Source organism: Falco punctatus (assembly GCF_963210335.1).
Source record: "Falco punctatus genome assembly, chromosome: 12".
Taxonomy (NCBI): domain Eukaryota; kingdom Metazoa; phylum Chordata; class Aves; order Falconiformes; family Falconidae; genus Falco; species Falco punctatus.
In genome coordinates, this window is record NC_137592.1 from 12,710,319 (window position 1) to 12,730,805 (window position 20,487).

The following is a 20,487-nucleotide window of genomic DNA, read 5'->3' on the forward strand; positions in this document are numbered from 1 at the left end:
CCAAACAAATAGATCAGTTTTCAAACACAAAAAAGAAATTTTAAAATTCTGAAGTGTGTTAGCTAGTAGGATTTTTTTACAAAATAGATTTTTCAAAGGAAAGGTCTGTAAGCTATAGAAATATTAATTTTTCCCTTCATATTACAGAGTTTTGTTAGCCATTTTTCATCTTTATGCTGTTAAGTCTTGTCACACATGAACAGCAGGCATTTCTATGTGTCCATTAGGCAGCAGTCCTGCTGACTAAAACAGTTGGGAATGTATAAAATTTAGGATTATGGTGCTGTGTAATTAAATCCTGAAAAGCTGATGTTTCATTTAAAATCATTATTGGTGCTTGGCTTTTTGAAGGAGTGCAGATTGGGTGTGCTGGTGCATTTTTCTTTTGCTGAAGAGGACACGCAGTTGCTCTAGTGGAATTTCCTGGGGTCATTAGAAGAGTGTCAATGAAGCCAGGATTCCAAGTCTAGGAGATGTAGCATCGGATGGCAATTGGGAAGCAATCTCAGGATCCTTGATGCCCATAGCCATAAAACAGTTGCAGTGTCTCCAGCATTTTTGTCTACCTTGATTAAACCTGAGTACCAGAAATTGGTTACGCTAAACAGTTTGACAGTCTTATGATGGAAATCTTCACAAAGGCGTTACTGTTGCAAGTACATTTGTGTGACTTTGTATGCTGAAACTGTAGTAATGTGAGAGATTTGATTAGTATGTGCTGTGATATTTTGGGAGGTGATCTCAGAGACACAAAATCTGTGGTTTTAAATACTGTCTTCTAGTGTGCTTCTGTTTTCTTTCTTTTAAGTTTTCTAGACCTTTGAATATAATGACATATTTGTGTTGATTTGATATGGTATCAAGCTCAGTTTCCAAAAATAGTTAACAGTTGTTTGAGGATTGATACGTGCTAAAATAATCAAATAACTTGAATAACTTTCCATTTAAGGTTTTCATTCCTGAGTTCCATCAGATCAGAATTTTTTTAATATTGTGGTTTCTAACAGTTGTAAGAAGGAATCAGAAAACATAGTGAATGATATTATTTTTATATGACACAAGTTTTTTTGATATATCATCTTCATGAAGATGCCAAAGATCTAGTGAGTTCTGCAGCCATTTATTGGTAGAAAATGGATTTCAAAACCATAGAATTTTCATAGAAATTGTTTTGGTGGGGTTTGTTTGTTTGCTTTACAGTTTTATGTTTACTAGTTCAGATTGCTGTAGAAAGATTAGATATTGAAGATTAAGGAAGGAGGTGGGTGTAAATATGATTAGATTCCCCCTGTTTGCAATATCAATTTTTTTAAGTAATTATAAAAATTCTTGTAAGGCAGCTTGAATAAGAAGTGGTAAACTAAATCCTCTAGGTTAGTTACTTCAAGGGTGTCTGAGGGGTGCATGAGCCATTGATAGGCTCTGACGGTATTGATGCTGGGACTCTCCTCTTCTACTTTAACTCTCCTCCTTTTTCCCGTTTCCACCCTTACCTACTTCTATGCTGGGTCTGCAGCTGACAAGCATCTTTTTAGATTAATATCACTGGGCAAGTGTATGCTTTTTCAGCTCTAAAGCAAGCCAGGCTACATTGTTGGTTTGTCAAAGCAAGCAGGTTTTGGCTACATTTTTTTGTGGGCCTGGCTATGTATGTTTAACTTATTTTAATTATTTGAAAATAATTGCAGCTATTTTTGAAATGAGAGTATATTGGTTGAATTTATTTGCCGTGTTCCAAGTATTAAATATGTCCCTATCTTATGTTAAACAGTCCTTATTAAATGATTTTGTATTTTTTTCTAATTGAAAAGCTTCAAAAGGAATTGGAATGATAATTTTCAAAACCTTTCTCTGATTACTTTAAAAATCTGAACTACAGGTGATGTAGTCTTTGGAACAGATTTTAAAATGATCGTTCTGGGTGCTCTGGAACCTACTTCAACTAGTAGCTAACTGAAAGTGAAGAAAAGAGATTTTTTTTTTTTCTTGTTTTTTTCTGGATGCTGCTGGTTGTCTCTGTCCAGTTTTTGCCTAAGTGAGGTTTGGATCTACAAAAATAAGGTTAAAGATTTCTAAAGCCAGTACTTTTTTTTCAGCCATTTTTCTAAGAAAAGGAAACAGTATTTGAGAGCTAAAACAGTTATTTTACATTCCACTAGAATACTTAATCATGACCAGTATAACATACATTGAAGTCTGGATCAAGCTACTGCCAACCAAAATGTGACTCTGGATAGAGTATAATTTTTTTAAGATTGGGTGTTTGGTTTTTTTCCGTGTGGGTGTAGGTGAAGGAGGGTGAGAAGTGCTAGGGTGGAAAGAAAGGAAAGAAAGGGAGGGAGAAAACAGGAAGAAAAGGGGATGTTTTTTGATAAATAGCTATCCACATAACCAGAAACTGGCCATTTCTACATCAATTTTGGGATCTTCACCTACCTTCTATTGTAAGAGAGTAGTTCAGAAACTATTAATAGTGGAAAATGGGCTGGAATAAGCTGTTAAACCACAAATTACTGTGCACAGCGCAGCCAGAGCTCAAGTAATAGGATGGGAGAGAAAAAAGGAATTTTGAGTGGTCAAAGAGCTATGAAAAAAGAGAAAAGGAACGGGTGATTTAAAAAACAAAACAAACCAACCAGTTTAAAGCACATAACAAATAGCATCCCACTGTAGTTTCTTGATCTATGAAGCAAGTGTACTCTTCCATTTCAGTGGATCTTGAAATATTTCTAAGAACGCAGCAAAATGAATTAACATGCTGTGCTTTGTATAAAGAATGGTTGGGTAGAAGTGAGAGCATCGTTACTGCTGGATTACACTGGCAGTGGAAGAGGTGAAGCTGCCTTGTGCCTGGTAGACCAGTAGCCTGCTCAGGCTTGTCCTGCAGTGACTTGTTACAGCTACTGCCTGCAGCTTGATCTGGGTGGTTACACTGGCTACCTCAATGCTTGCAGCTTTTCTCAGCTTGTTATGTGCCCCTTTTTTGATTGTATTTTCTGCTGCTCGTGGCACCTGGTGATAGCATGCCTGTAAGCTAATCACTTGGTTTTCCTAACAGGCAGTAGAACATATGTGGTATTTCATATGCTTCACTCTTGCTTGCTTTTCTTGGCAGCAAAGGAATTTGCCTGTTACGGGGAGAGAAATGTGTCTTGAAAAGGGTGTTTTTAATAAGACTTCAGGAGACCTGGGAGCAGACTGGCAATATTACGGGCTAATCATTATGTCTAAGATCGAAATGTCACATGAGATCTTGTTTTATATCCTTAGTCATACACAGATGTATGGGGTTGGGAATTCTGTGTCAACTGCCCTGTAATTTTCACTTAAATAATACTTCAGAGTGTCGTTTTCTCCAGCAACTAATGTTTTTCTGTGTGTACAAGAAAGGGAAATAATGATTATTTTTGTGTGTGTGTGTGTAAATAGTTCTTACTATAGAAACATGCTGGTTGGTGTTCAGTTCTTTCAAATCTGAAAAGAATTTATGTACATCTATAGAAAGAGAAGGCTGGTATCGATCTAACAGAACTGGCACCTTGAGCTCAATGAGCCTGAATGCAACTTTGCTGTTCTGTTATTTTCACATTGATGGTCTTTAAATGGTTATGCAAGGAGCTTATGTCATTTATCATAGAAATATATCCTTTTTATTTTCAAAATTAAACTGTCACCTCCTTGCCAACTTGCTCCCTCTGCTTTGCTTTACTTGGCTGTTGTTCTAAATTGGACAAGTTCAGCAGTTAAGAGGAGAGTTCAAAAAGGAGAGGGGAGCAGTATTCCTCCCACTAGGCTGATCTAAAGAAGTTTGAGGCTAACTTCTTTTGCTTCTCAAGTCATGTATCTTTCTGATCAGCCCTCTCAAGACCATGGTTGGAGCAATAGAAAGAGACTTTTAGTATGGCCAAGGGATTGACAGCTCTTGTCTGTTCAGCTAAATTATTGGATCACCTACTAGGAGTTCCTATTCCTATTCTTTAACCCCCTCTTGTACTCTAAGAGTATGTTAAATAAGATTTTAATCGTGCTTTTAGTTGTGCATGGGATGGGAGAGGAGAAGGAGGAGAAAAATTTATCGCTAATAAATTTGTTTCACATGAAGTTGAAAGTTTTAACAGAAAGTTATTAGGATCTGTGAGATGTGCTGATGAACTGAAAGAGATTTATCTCACTTCCTTCAGGAGTGTAGTAAGTGGAAGACAGACTTCTATCCTGTAGAGATCCTCCATTGATATCCCTATAGTTTTCAACTATTAGTTTGTATTTATTATTAGAACACATGTTCCAAATAGTGCTTGCAAAGATGAGAAAAGCCAGGTGTCTTATAAAACCTTTCCTTGATGAATTCTACACAAGATCACAAGGTCTCCAGAACCCTAGAAATGAATGTTACTGCTTCAGAAAGCAATCGCAGGAGAGAGTGACCTCTTGGTGATAGTTATGATTTCAGTCTCAAGACACACATCTCCAGAATGTATTTTATTTTGTTTAAGCAGATGACAGATTTGACAGACAATGCTACATTACACAAGTGATTCTGGGGATCCACTGAACTCATTAGCACATTTAAAATAATTAAAGTGGTGGTGCTTGGCTCCCTCTGGTTTTCTTCCACTATGCAATTATTGGTTTTGTTGGAGGGAAAAAAAAACAAAACCAGGGATCCAGCCTGCCAAGAGTTATTCAAGTGCTTTTGTACTACTGGCAAAAAAAGAGAATATTGAATAGTATAATTTTCCAGGTAATTATTTCTGCCTAGAAGTTTTCTTCTGCAGTGTTGTATTTGCCAGTTTGGATCAGCGCTATTGGTGTGGGGAAAAGAATGAAACCATTCTTTCTGTGCTAAAGTTTCTTCATATTTTCTCAGCTAGTACTTTTAAAGTACAAACCTTTTTGCTTATGTGAGAACTATGTTCAGTGCCTGAGCTGTTCCACTTCCAGTGTCAATGCACTTTCTAAAAGGAGCCAAAAATACTAAGTTCCCATTTTTTTCCAAATGTTTCCCATTGAATATTAGCTCTGAAGGCATTTACCTTTCTCCCTTTACAGTTTCTTTGCTCAGTGTCCTGACAATTTGAATGATGGTGTTAGGCATCATAATAATGTCAGATAGGAGAATCCTTAAGCCGTATTGAATAGTAATATTACACTTTTTTTAACAAAGTGATGACAGAGAGTTGCAAAGAAAAATATGAGTATCGACAGATTCCAGGAGTTAACTTTCACATTTTCTGCCTAAGCTTTGCCCTGGAACGCATGAGCATTATAAGCTCAACTTCAAGGAACTAAAGAATTCAAATAATTAAGTTCCACATGTAATCAGACCACATACAAGCTGTGGAGGACACGTTATTCCTACCTATTGCTAAATTGCATAGATGAGGCTTTACAGCTTTTCCTGAATTTGAATAGATTAATCTCTGCTGCTGTATGTCATAAATATCATTGCAGATCTGAAGATAAGTGTCCTGAGGTGAGTTAACAAACCATGTTAGCTATGCAGTACTGGTGGACAGGTTTTCTTGAGTCACAATATCCAGTGCATATGCCACGTATTACAAACCAGACCGTCTCTTATCTGTTAAGGCAGTTGTCTGTTCCTCCTATATTGTAATTAAACTCTGACTTAACAATGATAGCTTTTCTTCTTTTTATTTCTTCTCTGTCCTTGTCCTCACTTCCCCCTTTAGTGAAAACCAGAAAGCAAAGCTGACGGAAGAAGACTTTGGATCTATTTTTCAGCATTGACTGCAGTTGTGCCTTCCCCCAGAGCAAGCTGATTTGGGAACTATAAGAGCAGTGTAACCACAACAGCTTGAAACGTAATGCAGGCTTACTATTTTGAAGTGTATCCAGTTCCTCTGCAGGTCATGCACCCTGTACAAAGTGTTACACAACTGCTGTTCACCAATAGCAGTATCAAAGCTAGCTAACTAGCTACAAACGGGGGACTTATCTATACAAGAAACAGTTGTCCTCTGTGGGTGAGTCTCCACGTGTGTGATTGCATGAGGCATATGGCTACTGGTCTAGGGCAGATATATGCAGCTATATAGAGCTGTGACAAAAATGCCAAATCATCTGATAGGAAAGGGGGAACCTTCAATGCAGATCTCTTTGGGAGGATGGACTACTGGACTACAACTACTTCTCCTGTTCCTGATTTATAAAAAAATGCAGGTTAAACCTAAGGCCAGCCAGATATATTTGGCTTTTGAGACTGTGGAGTAAGGTTACAATGCTGCACTGCAAACAAATAAGCTGCAAGCATACCAAAAAGGGGGCAAGATGCATATATGGAAATGGGGAATGGGGATGTTCTTTCCCCAAATGCCAAATGATCTACCGTATATTTGGACTAACTTTAAATGTACCCCTGTCATGGTGAATTGATGGACAATATCAGTATTCTTGCTTTTTCAACAGAAAATGAGTGGTTTGGTTTTAAATCCATCCTTCACAAGCGAGCTGATAAATATAGCCTCTACAGGCTTTAGGAGAAGTTCTGCTTATATACCTTTTGATATATCATAAAAATGAATAACATAATTGACAGGTGAAACAGCTTTTTCTTTGAAAGCAAAAACATTCAAGAAGGTACACTTGATTGGTAAGGATAATGCAATAACTATAAAATTATGTTTCATATAAGTAACATTAAAATAAGTAAAAAATAAATGTAAATGGCATAAAGAAAAAAATCTACGTTGTAGTTTTCTGAAGATTTTGTGACCTCTTTAAGTGGATTTGTCCTGACGCTTAAGTCATTAACAGGCTTCAACGTTGAAACCCATATCCTAAGCACTGGAACTCAGTAACTTTGGGCTCAATATTTGTCCAGAACAGTAAGCTCACAATTTTCAAAGTCACTAATGCTGCTGTGCTGTTACAAACCTCATTTGTTTCACCATGCTTCTTTAGGTGGTAGTGTTTGACTACAACAAAACATTCCAAATGGCAATTGCATAGGACATGCTCTATATTGCCTGGTATACTGCTTGGCTCTCAGTTTCAAAAGAAAAGGAAATACCAAGTCAGACATTCATGAATCCAAGTTACCTTCTGCTCGTGACCTTGACCTCTTTTGTGCTAATTTTGATATCAAAATGCTTTATATTTCATTTGGGATTGTTGGACTCATTTCCTCTTGTGTGCTTTCCTTCCCCACCCAGCTGCAAAAGCCCTGTTATAAAGAAATCGATGCTTTTTTTGGTAACATGACACTGACAACCTAAGTGAACATTTGTTTCCTAGTTGGCTGGCATTGGTTTCAAAGAGAAGTACACATTTGCAGGGCCTGGTATAGCAAACAAAAACATTCACCTTAAGAATCTACTACATGACTAATTTTAGAAAAAATACAGACATGCACAGTTCCAGCACCCTAATCAATAACTTCTGCTCCAGCATACTTTACCTTATAACTCATAACATCTTCTTGCATCTTAAAAGTTCACCTGGAGTTATGCAAAAACTCTCTTTTTGGTAGTCCAGTACTTCAAGTTCTTTTGCATAAATGTCTTACAAGTTTTTGGCCTCCTCGCCTTCCTGCCATCAAAATGATAGTATAGGTAAAACCAGTACCTTAAACTCAAGATGTAGTCTACTCCTGAGTAATTTTGGAATTTGAACTCATTACATTTGGATAACTTCAGATGATGATCTTGCTTTAAACATGTAGAGTATACTTAAGAAGTAAGTTTAAAGTGAAGAATTAATTTCTTTGCCCGAGGACAAAGTAGGAATGGAGTAGGGAGGAATGAACTACCAGAATATCACAAAGAAGTTCTGGGAAATGGTGTATAAACTGTAACTTTCCAGTTTTCCACTATTGAAAGTAGAAAAAAGATACAGCTTTAACTGGTACACCAGAGAATTAGACTGAAAAAACTCACAGATAAAATGCCTACTAAAGGTAGGCAGTAAAACAAGTGTAATTTTTCTAAATGCTTGCTTTCTGAAGTGAGGTCAACAAGAAGTGGTAAGTCAATGTTTTTATACAGTAGGAAGTGTAGAAGAGTTGTTTAAAATCAGTAATTTAGCTGAATCATTTCATGCTGAATACTTGAAAATGTTAGTATCTTTCTGCATTCAATATCTCTATTATGATGCAGTCACTACCTGTAGAACAACAAAGTTTAAAAGTCCAAGTGATAGCACAGTTATGACATAAGCTGGGGTAGAGAAAAACTGGTACATCCAATTAATGTTTAGATATTCTATTACAATTTCTATTAAAACTACACTTATAATCAGTAATCTAAATTAACTTACACTTATAATCAGTAATCTATATTAATATACCAGCAGGACATGTTTTGCTGCTGAGGTTTAAAGGCAATTGGATGCATGACCTGGTGAAAATCTGGTGAAAATCATATTACCTGGGATGGGAGTATGCTGAAGTGGTAAACCAGTCTCCAGCAGCTGCCATGCAGGTGCAAAGGCATGTTTTCTTTCATAGCTCAACACGTGGTTTATTCAGAGTTGAGAAACTCCTTGGGAGCTGCTAAGACAAGACAGCATGTTTTTCTTGTTTGCTGTAGGAAATCAGGCCTGAAACTGAGATCTACTAATTTTAATGTCTTGTAAAAACAGTGTAATCAGAACCTATTTGTTTCTAAGATACATGTAAGAAAGGAGCAACTTGTAAATGCAAAACACAGTTTGATAGTTGTCTTTCTGGTTACAAGGCCTATAATTCTATTTAACTGGTATAGTAATGTACATTTGCTTTATTTGCTAGTCACACTTCCATTTCCATCTAGAAAACTCTTAAGACAATGGCAGGTTAGTTTCTTTAGGATGTGAGAAATGCCATTCATCATTCTCTAACATTTGAATTTTAAAAAACCCCGGAATTTTTCACTAAAGATATAATTGTCTTAAACATGTTTACATGGGATCCTCCTGGTTTAAAAAAAAAGAAAAAAGAAAAAAGAAGGCTATTTATAATTGAAGGACATTCTGATTCTCATTGCTGATAAAAATTAGTCTTTTAAAGGAACAGAAGTCACTAATGCAAAAAAACAAAACAAAACAAAAACCAACAGCAAACCAAACAAATAAAAAAAACCCCCAAAATTATTTGTTGGCTGAAATAATATTGATGTTTATTAATTCAAATTACATAAACATATCAGTTCTTTCTGGCTCAGGTATACTTTATCTTCAAAAACACAAGCCTGTATGAAGATTTCACTTGATTAGGGCTGTAGTCTATTAAAAATATGGAAACTATTTACTCCGTAAAATGTTTTGTAAGAGCCAAATAAAGACAAACAGAATAATTTTTGCATTCCTTTGAGATTTTAATAGTTTTCAAGAACAATAAAATCATATGCAGAGCAAGTGTAAAATGCCCTGATGATGATAATTTTGCAGGTATAGTTCAGTAGTGGTGATCAGTTTATTATAGGTAAGAAATTACGTCAGTTAAATAAAACAAAGCAGTTGTCTTTGTCCTCCCACAGTTTTCTCCAAGGAATATATTCCTAGTCTTCCCCTGCAAAGCCTACTAAATGAATGAGTTTTTCAGCATGACAAGAAGGCACTAACCATGTAGGATACTGTAGTTCAAGGAGTTCCAAGGCCCTGGGTGACCTGTTCCTCAAAATGTAGAGGATGAATTCAGTCTTGAAAGACTAATTTATAGTCGTGCATGTAGTAGATAGGGCCTTCTTATTTACTGAAATGAAGCTAAGACATACAAAAACAATTCCTGGGAAACAGTGCAATAACAATGAGACAAATGTTATTGATAGAAGTGTTTGTGTCTGTGTGTTTTTTAATATTTTGAAAGGGATCCAGCATTGTTCTGAAAAATTCTTCCATTAGAAGGTATTTTAGTGCTACTTTAACCATTGCAGGAAATGAGAGACTAGAGAATGTTTTTGGTTTTAAAAGTATTCAAAGTGAAAGAATATGGAAATAGTAGTACTCTAATACTTGCAGAAGTTGGAATAGTAATAAGTCAAAGCCAATTTAGTAAATCCCAGAATTAGGGGTCCTTGCTTTTGTCCTTGTATATACTCACCCAATAAAAAAGAGTCTGTCAGTAAGGCTTTTCTTTTCTTCTGATAGCAAAAAAAACCCACTTCCTCAGGTCAGCATACAACTGTGATTTTAAGAGAAGCCAATGTATTTGTTGTCAAAGGAGATTTTCAGAAGGAAATCTGATAAAAGCTGAGAAGAATTACTCACAAATTTTAAAGTAGGGGCAAAAAAGTGGTTATATAGCCAAATCATGGTAGAGTCTGAGAACATTACACTGGAAGCATTTTATTTTTATCATGTAGAACAACACCAGAGATAATCAAGGAGAATACTTCAGGCAGTTTCTTGAACAACAGTTAAGAGTAAGATTTCAGCAGATCAGTTTCTGTGACAAAACTGATGAGGTATACTGCGGAGATTCATAATCATTGACCTAGGATTCACATACAGTGGGGTGAAGGGATTTGTAAAAAAGATCCTTAAACTGGTTACAAATCTTTGTGAGATAAATTTAAAAATAGTAAAGAAAAATAATGTTTGAAGAAAGGATAAAATAGAAGAGAATGGACTATTGTGTCATTAATGAGGGGAAAATGTTACTTTTCTTTTTTTAGATTAAATGGTTGTATCATTTACAAAACCAAGAACTGATTGCAAGAATGAAAATGTTCATGCTTTGAAATAAGTTGGTAACTATCATGCTATAGTAGGGAGTGACAACTGCTTTTTCTGTGTTTCTACCAAAAGGATTTCCATCCTGCCAAGGGCCTAGCTCTTCAGTAAGTTACAGCGAGGGGAGGGTTATTAAAAAAATTATTTAAAACAGTAATTGTATGTGGCTTCTAAATGTTCAGAGGTAGGAAATTTTGGGAATCTAGTATGTAAAGAATCAGTTGATTGAAAACTGTTATACTGGGGACAAACTGCAATAGTGTGGGCTGAATGTAGCTTCTAACTAGAGAACTGCTGGCCTAACTGATTTAGTTCCTGTTCCATTTATCATTTTGAATTAAGGAATATATTTGGCTTCTGAACTTTCCAAACTGATTTAAAGACCATTGAATCAAATAATCATTTGGATCAGTGTATGGAGAGTTCTGTGATATATTGACTCTTTTCAATATTTCCATTTGCTTTTGCAGTTACCCAGTTTCTTCACAGTATTGCTGTCTATCTGGATGTGGTAAATTATAGCACTACAGTTTTGTGATAAGACTTGGGCAAACAATACGACCTACCATGCCTGAAACTAGATTTTAAATGGCATAAATATTGTTGTTTGTAGCTATTATGCACATTGCTGTGCTACACCCGCCCATTTTTCCAGATGCAGATCTGCGCAAACATTGAAGTTGCCTAGAAATAGAAACATGCAGTAAATGATTCTACCAAAGAACACTTCATCTCTCGTTTTATCTGTTTTCCCCATGTAAAATGCGTGCAAACATAATCATTATTAATGTTGCAAGTTCAGACACTTGAAAATTACAGAATGCCGAATCACAATGCAATATTCAACTCCTTCAGGAGTGCTTTAAGCACTGCACCTTGCCAGGTCAATTCCTCTGGTCTGAAATCTGCTTTCTTCCCTCTAGTTCTCCATTAAAGGTGCAGACTGAGGACTGGATGAATGGTCAGAGGCCCAGCAGACTCATGGGCTCAGGTTCTTCTCTTCCCCTGGAAAAAACTGGTAGCAGGAAGCAGGCAGTGGCAGCTGCTGGTGGAGGAGTCAGTTTGTGCTTTAGACCTCTCCCTCTGGCCAAGGTTGGGGTATCTCAAGTAAAAAGAGGCAGCTGAAAGCAAAATGCATCTGTTCCTTTGTCAGCACTGTGCTACCTCCTACAGACCTACAAGAAAATCGCCTCCCAGTGCAAGGCTGGTGCCATTCAAACTTGCAGCTGAGTGTCCTAGGTTAAGTAATTGAAGGCTATTAAAGGATTGATGGGTGTACATGTTACACCAGTTGATATTTTGTTTCTACAGCCCATGGGTTTGTTGGGCAAGATTTTTAGTATCCTGAGTCCCTGTTAAGTTGTAGTTGCTCTTCTGTGAAGTAGCAGAAGACCTGTAGTCCAGTCTCTGACCCTCAAACTGTTTGGTGCAAGTGACTGGCAGGACCGTAAAACGCCTTCCAGCTGAGTGAAAATTTTATTTTGGTTTGGTTTCTGTATTAGTTGTGTACCAGACAGGCTGTGCCAAATATTGCTATATGATTGTGGAAAGAATTGTGGTTTTGTGGATTCCTCCTGTTTTGATAAAGAACAACTGAGTCTTCAGGGCAGATTGATGTGCTTCTATTTGAGTATGTCATACAATCAGGCATGGACTATTTAATACATTTAGAGTGTTTTCATTTTTACTGGAAATTGAACTGATTTCAAGCCAGTTGTTGCTGAAGATGCTTATTTTCCTCTTTGGTGAGTAGATAAATCATTAACAGAGAACGATAGGTTTGTTTGATTTTCCCTGATGTATAGAGAGCTTTCCAGGAACACGTGAGGCTAGATTGGATGTCTTTCAAGAAAATACATATATTGAAAACAGACTTCTTTACATGTGATTGCCTTTCATTGGGATAGCTGAAGTATAAACACTTTGCCTGTGTGTCATATTTCTGATGTACTTACCATTATATACTGTATGGTTGCTGGGTCAGGCTTAGCTACTGGAAGAATGTGTATTTCCTGCCAAGTAATTTTTCAACTGAATCTACTGGGTATCAGTCAAGATTTCACTGTGTAGGGAAGCTATTCTTAGGGAAAAGATTTTTATTTCTTTTTTTAAGAAGGGAAAACAATGGGTGTCCCAAGATGTTACCTAAGACATTCTGATAGAATTCAAGACAAAATAGACTGAAGTTGTCAATCTACTCTCTTCATATTCCTGTGCCCTTCACCAAATAACTAAAGATGATCTTGAGATTTGCAACTTGGTAAGAATAGTTGAAAAACAGATTTCAGCCAAAGAGCACTTTGCTGGTGTAACAAAAACAAACAAACAAAATAACAAAACAAAAAGTTTGGCTATTTCTAATAGTGCAGAAAGAGCTGTGAGCGATTAGAGGAGCTGAGTATCTAGACAGTATTTTTTTTCTCCTTACAGGCATCTAAGAACACCTAAGTAACATGAAAGAATTATGCTTGGTATGATTGCCAGTAAAAAACTGCACTGAGTTACCTGAATGCATCACATTTTGTTTTGTGTTGTGTTTTTTCCTTGAGATTTCTATCTGTGTAACAGAATGACATCCAGTCTTTACCTTAGGCAGGAGGAAGCTGAAAATATTTACATGCTTGCAATTAATAACATGGGCTTAAGAACTTCTCCTCTGAAATTCTTTGTTTTAAGTATTTCATGTTTACATTATTCAGAAATGTGAAATTCAAAAATTAATCTTAACTCCTAAGTTCTAATTATTTTTTTGGCCATATATAAATTTTTTGTTTGAATATTTATTTATAGTCTGTTTACTTACAATATGTTTTGTGCTAAAGCTTGAATGAGGCTTTTTGTGCTACTTACAAGCAACTTGTGGGTTTTTTTATTGCCTGTAGATATATATACTATTGTGCAATTTGCCATAAGCAAAATGCAAATATGTGTTATATGGTAGGTATACTAAAGTCTGCCAGCAACAGAAAAAGTACAGGATGTTTCCAATAGATTAATCTTTTTAAGCAGGGCGTTCCAGTTGTAATACAGAATAGATTAAATGGGTCATAGAGAGGCATGTATGTTTATGAGTATCATATCTAAACTAACAATGAAATACTGCATATAAAAGTTATTAAACTAAAGGGTTCAGCGTGACTATCCCCTTCTGTTTGTGGCTTTTCTGAGGGAAGAACTACATCTGTCAAAGAATATATATACCTTTTATATATTACAAAACACAAATGTTTGACGTAACTTGTTCTATGTAACGCTTTATTGTAATGCCTCATGGGGGCAGGCAGGAAAGATCACAGTACACCAGAAGAGATGGTTTCTGGCACGAGATCAGTCAGATCTTTATTAAAGGTTACAAGCAAGTTCCACCTTTTGCTAGAAAATGGACACAACCTTTGTTTTAAAAAACAGTTTATTTGCTCATGCTTTTAAAGGGAATAACAGCCTTAAATGCATCAAACTTGAAACATTTTAGAAAATTTTCTACGCATAATCTGTCTTGGAGCAAGTACTGCATTATTCTCAGGTTGATGTCTGGTGCTAATAATGAAATTAAACCTGTGTGCAAATTCTACAGAGATGGCTGTCCTGAAAAAGCCTCTACTGGCATTCTTCTCAGCCCAGAAACTTTAAACTTTTAAGTATTTGCTGAGGGACAGCTGCTGCTGAGTTTCTGTAGCTGTTTAGGGGGAGAAGAAAATAGAAGATAGCGGAGGACAAGCCACAAAACAAACATAATCTATGAGTACTTATGCTCTTGAGGGGTGGAGCATCTTAACTGAAGAATCCATCAAAATAAGCTACTAGGAAAATACTATGGGGTGGACAGTGCTGAATCCAGTGCAAGAAGGCCTCTTGTCTTGAACAGATCAAGGAGACTTCTGTGCCCAATCTAGGGTGGGAGGAAAAAACCCTGAAATAGTACTTGTGGAATTACACTGCTGTTTAAAAAGGGATTATGCTATTTTGAAAGAATACACATAGAAAATTCTTGTTTTCATTACTGTTAAAGGCAATCAGCCTTTTTCCTTCCATGTGTAAAGCTGCTAGAAAGTGGGGCTTTTTTTGTGACTTTTTAAAAATACATATTTAGGATTTTCTGGCTCTGCTCAGGCTTAGAGCAATTATTATTATTTTTAAATTTTCCAACTGTATTTATTACTGTGTCTGGTCTTGTAAAATGATTACCCAAGGAATTGGACAATTTTTCAGTTTAATTTTTTTTTGCAACAGAATATAGAAAAATGTGCTTTTGCATAGCATTAGAACATTGCAGCAGAACTGGAACTGTGAAATATGATTTGTTATATAGTTTGTAGTCAAGTAAACTGTGTAATTAAATAATATTACTTTAAAGGTTTTATTTTAATCTGACTCTTTTTGGATTGCTTGCAACTGTGTAAAGGAATGTGATTTTACTAATCTGCCTATTTCCTTACTAATACACCTCAGCCATTTTCTTGGGGTAGGTTTCTGAATAATCTCTAGGATCAGGTCTCTGGAGATAATTTTATGAGAGAAAATGTCAATAATATTGAATGTTTTTAATACTAATATTAAATTAGTATTTAAATTTGGGAGGTTAAGCATGGATTTAAAGCCTAGATTATTGCTGCATGTTGTGACTTTTTTCTTACTAAAAGAATGAAGACACCTAATAAATCCCATTAATATTAATAGCACTTATAAGATGTTTAGCAGTTTAAATCACGTAACTGATTACTGTAACTTTACACAACTAATATTTGCATTATTGATATAGGTTGGGTAGCCAAAAGTTGGATTTAGAAAGAGAACGAAGTCATCCTATCCAATTTTTCCTTTTGTTTGGGAATCTGTGCATTCATTTTCCGTGCTGAGAAGATTCTGAGAACCTGTTTAACTCCTTCTATAAATCTCTGACTGAGTTATACGCGATACTTGGATAGATGAATCATGGGAAGGCAAGCAATTTAATATTCCCTTATTTATACCTCTGGCCTTGAATTTGCTAGTTTAGTGACAACTGGCATTTGAAGAGTTTTTCTCCCTTATCTTAAAATTTCTGACCAACTTTCCAGCTATAGGTACCTTTAAAAGTTTATTTTTCTTGCTATTGAATTTTTATTGAAATAACTTCATAGTAGTGGATTTTCAGAGAAAAAAATGGTACTGAAGGTGCTGCACATTTACTATGCAAAAGATACCATTCTCTTTCAAAGGATTTAAGAAGAAAACATTTCAACAATCAAAAGCTCCACCAGAAGAGAAAAAAAAAAGCCTGAAATCAATTGTACTCCAAGTCACAATAATTTATTTTGTATTAGAACTGTGTTTCCAAAAGCATGGTCTGCTATAATATAATATGTTTGTCTTTCTCTCTCTTTTTAATAAGAAAGTCCATGCCTGAAGCATGTCAATACTGTCTTAGGAAAAAACTAGCTAAAGGATTGAAATTCATTAGGCAAGGTCACTTCAATATTTGATACAGTTTTACTCTGCAAGCATTTGTTTGGGATTGTAAATTTGATTCTTATTCCTGTTACAATCACTTTGAAATTCAAATCTCTTCAAAGCTTTTCTTTATTTATTATTAGCTGTAATAAAGAGGTTCTACATACATTTTTATTACATTTTCTTACATGGGATAATAAAAAGACTTGTAGCATATTATGGTGTAAGCTTACTGGAATTTATCTTTAATATAATTTCTCCATTATGTCAAGAATGCCTAAAATCCTGAATGCTTTGAATTTTATAATTTTTTTTAGGTTGTTTAAATCTATGTAAATACTAAATCAGAATATACTTTGCATTTACAGGCACTTGCAGACCAGTTTGAAGATGCAAATACGTCTGTGTCTGAACGCATGAAGATTTTCTATTGTTGTCAGGTGCCTCCACATTGGGCCATACAGGTGTGAAGCAATCCCATTTCAAGCTTTACTTAACTCTGTTGTTCTTACTATTTTTTGATACTGTATGATTCCAAAGTCAAGAGAGTGTGATATGGTCTTGAGTTGAAACACTGTTGAAATATAGACGTAACCTGACAACGCACCAGGTTTTTCTGGAAAGAAATCAAGTTCTACAGTGTTTTGCTTTCAGATGTCTTGTTCTGTCATTCACAGAAGCAATTGTTTGTCGTGCGATACTTCTTCGCTTTTCTTTTTCCTCTAATAAAAAATGGACTAAAACTTACAAGCTCCCACATATCTCCTGTAAAAATAATCTTGCTACTGTCTTACTGTTTATTACTGGTTTACTTATGCTACTAGCATCTTTCTCATCTTTTAATCATCACTCACTCTAGGCTGTTTTCAGGAAGTGGATCATGGTCAAAGTCGTCAAATTAGGAGTTAAAAGTATACTGAAGAGCTCCTTGAGCTGAGAAAGCTTTTGGTTTTGAAACATGCCCTTTTTCACTAGCGTTGACAGGATTTTTTTTTTCCCAAAACTACATTGTTTATCTTGACAATAAATTTTCTAGAACAGAAATCTACACATTAGAGCTTTATCTGATGATGTTATAGTTAACAAACTTAAGAAAACTCTTTGCATTGCATACCTCCAAAGGTGTTAACATTGTTTACTTTGAATGGTGTTTTACTCTTTTTTTTTGGATTTCTAACCTCAGTGCATGTTGCTTTAACCAATCACATCTTCTCCTAGGATTCTCAAATTATTCCACACAACCTTTCAACAGGCAGTTGCAATAAAAGTAGCAAATGTGTTTTCATTTCCAGTTGTCAGAGTGGCACTTTTCAGTTCAAGCCAATTTTCCAAGCCAAAGATAGAAATACTAAAACAGGGATTTATAATGGAAGATGGCTGCAGTCTTCTAGTCATACTAACGAAGGGGTATTGCCTATATAAATTTTACCAAATTTGACTGAGTAAATTTAGTAAAACATAGATGAGATTTAGGTCCAGACACTGGCAAATACAGGTTTTTCCTAAAGCTATTCATATCAGGCTAACAAATAATTACTTTGTTAAGATTTTCAGAGTTTGTTACATATTTATGCCAAATAAGGGTAGCCAGTCCTTAATTCTTTGACTATCAGTACATTCCCTTAGGGTAGCTCCTTGGGTTTGTAGCAGATACTGAACCATACCTATAAAGAGAATTTCATGACATCTGTGGAGAACTTCAGGGAATCCAGGATCACCGGAAACACTGCAGAGTTTTGCTGTATGGGGATCTCATAGCATAATTAGTTATCCTTATACAGAATGCTCCCATTTGTTTTTGCAAACCAAATTGTATAGCTGTCATACCTAGTAAATATAAGCCATCCTTTCTCCAAAGATGAAAACCTGTATGCAATTTTACTCTCCTCTTAAAAATAAACAAAAGACCAAAGACAACTTTTCAAAGTCATGAAAACATACCTTGTTTGTTTTTAAATTGAAAATACTACTCTTGTATTTTCATAAGTGCACTGAAATAATAGCTGAATTTGAAATAACAAAGAGGCTGACTTATGTGTGAGGAAAACTCAACTAGGGAGTTGAACCTGAACTCTAATTCAATGTTCATTTGACTAAAAACTAACACCTTTGACAGTGGCTATTTGGGACACTGATTTCTCACAAGTACCTAATAAAATTTTATCAGAGCGTTTCTCTCCATCTGTGTGTTTTCACAAGTACAGATTACCATGGCAAAGCATTGCTAGAAGAGGCTTTAATGCCACCCTTCAGCCTCTGTTTCCCACTTTCAGCATTCCCAACATTCTGCTGCAGCTGCCTTCCAGCCATATGGGCCGTGCACCTCATTCAGGGCTTGAAGTTCAGCTCTGTCAATTTATCCTTGCCATGTCTGTTTCCATTTCTTGCCTTATATTATAAACTAGTTCAAAGTAATTAAGCTACTGACATGAACAAAAGTCACATTAAGACAATTATTGTTCCGTTGATGGGGGGGTGGGGAGTGGTGTTATGTATATACGTTGTTTGAGGCTCCAGCTTGAAGTTTCAAGAGAATAATTCCATATTCTCCGCTTCTTGTTGATGTCAGAAATGCCTCTAACATGTTTTTAAAATGTAAATAGTACTTACTTACCTATTCTCAGTTACCTGGAATTTCTTACCTTTCCAGCGTCAGCTTGCAAGCTTACTCTTTGAGCTGGGATGCACCAGTTCTGCCTTACAGATATTTGAGGAGTTGGAAATGTGGGAAGATGCAGTAATCTGCTATGAAAGAGCAGGACAGCATGGAAAGGTAAAAAAAAAAATATTTTTACAGCTAAGATCCTGTCTTGAAATGGGATTCAAAGTATGAAGAACTGTCTGGCTTGGCTGTGAAATCATTAATGATACTCGCTACTACAGGGTTATCATGATGGAAGCCTGTTTAGGAAAAATAGACACAGGATATACGAGTCTGTCATAACCTGTGGATGCTAAAAAAAAGAACGGAGGTAACGACCACATGAAGTAGAAGCTGGTAAATAAGAAATAACTTCAGAAGCAAGGAGATTGTGAAGGTGATTCTTGAAAATTTTTAAGGAAAATTAACAGCTATGGATGAACAGCAAGGTGTAATGTGGGCATTTTCAGAAGGCTGTAGCAGTCATTCACAATGAGGTGTTAGAGCTTTGTCTGGAGGGGATGGTTTTAGTTTTCTTTACCCCTTGATTTCTAACTATTAACTGTAGTTTTTTAATAGAACGCCATCGGTGTTTGATTATTTAATTACCTAATGTTAATATATTCTAATTAAAGAATCAAACATTTGAGACAAAAGTGGTGTGTAAGATTAAAGGGCTTTATTTTGCTAAGCCTATGCTGATGTTTTCTTGAACTTCTCCATTTTTTTAACACTGCCGCAGCTATGTGTGATCAGATCTAGACAAAGACAATCCAAAGCTATCACCTAACTCTATATCAGTGACAGAATTGTTTTAAAATGCTGGTAGCAGGCTGTAGCAGCCCTATTGTTGATTATTTTGCTGGTACTATTAGAGCAATGATATGAAGATTTTAGAAAATGATACCTGGAAGCAACACCTACTTGTGTGTAACTTTAGCTGTGTTCTCTTTCTAATGCAGTCTGTCACAGAAAGACTGTAACGGGAACTTATGCTATCAAACATTGTTTTCAGATTTATACAGCTTTTAGAAATACTTACTTTCAGACAAAAATATGATTTTTTTCTGTTCTTTCCTTCTGCTTGATATACGGTAACATTAAATACATAAATATGCGTGTGTCTTCATGATACCATAAGCACAAAGACTGCTTAAACTAATTTAAGCTTACAGAACAGAGAGCTATAACTTAAGTTAATGGAAAAAATGTAGAATTTCTCATACCTAACGTATTTTTTCTAATTACCATGTACCAGTCCCCAGATTTTGGTCATTATAAACTGGCAGATACGCCTTGCTGGCAAATTCTGTGTCACATTATGCATGCCTTGGGGATAGTATGCTAATATCCCAATCTTTTCAGTACAGTGGAGAAATAAGAGGTCAATATTTTCCATTTCCTGGAAATGCATTCTGTCCCAGTTACATTCACAAACTGCCCTTAGGGAGTTATGAAAATGACACTCAGAGAATAGGCCAGGATATCTGACACAGGAAACTGCTTAGAAATGCTTTCAAAATGAGGGTTTGTGCCTTGCTTTGAAAAACAGAAAATGCTATGTAAGTACTAAGTAACAATAGTGCTGGGAAAAAAAGCTAGCTTCAGGTCAAAAAAGCCAAAAAATTAGAAATGTTTAGTTGTACACTAAAAGGAAGAACTATCTGTGCTTCTCATCAGAAAGCTTTCAGAGCATGAACTCTTTATATTTATTAAAAATGTTACTCCTTTAGAAATGCACAAAAATC

General features: G+C 35.7%; 1 protein-coding gene across 1 annotated transcript in view; it reads left to right on the top strand.

The window, feature by feature from the left end:
* Positions 1 to 20,487, top strand: part of TTC27 (tetratricopeptide repeat domain 27) — a 126,233-nt gene that overhangs the window by 73,086 nt on the left and 32,660 nt on the right. Inside the window, exons 11-12 of the mRNA XM_080408147.1 lie at positions 16,467 to 16,562; positions 18,749 to 18,871. Coding sequence (XP_080264273.1) covers positions 16,467 to 16,562; positions 18,749 to 18,871 — 219 coding nt within the window. The remainder of the gene's footprint in view (positions 1 to 16,466; positions 16,563 to 18,748; positions 18,872 to 20,487) is intronic.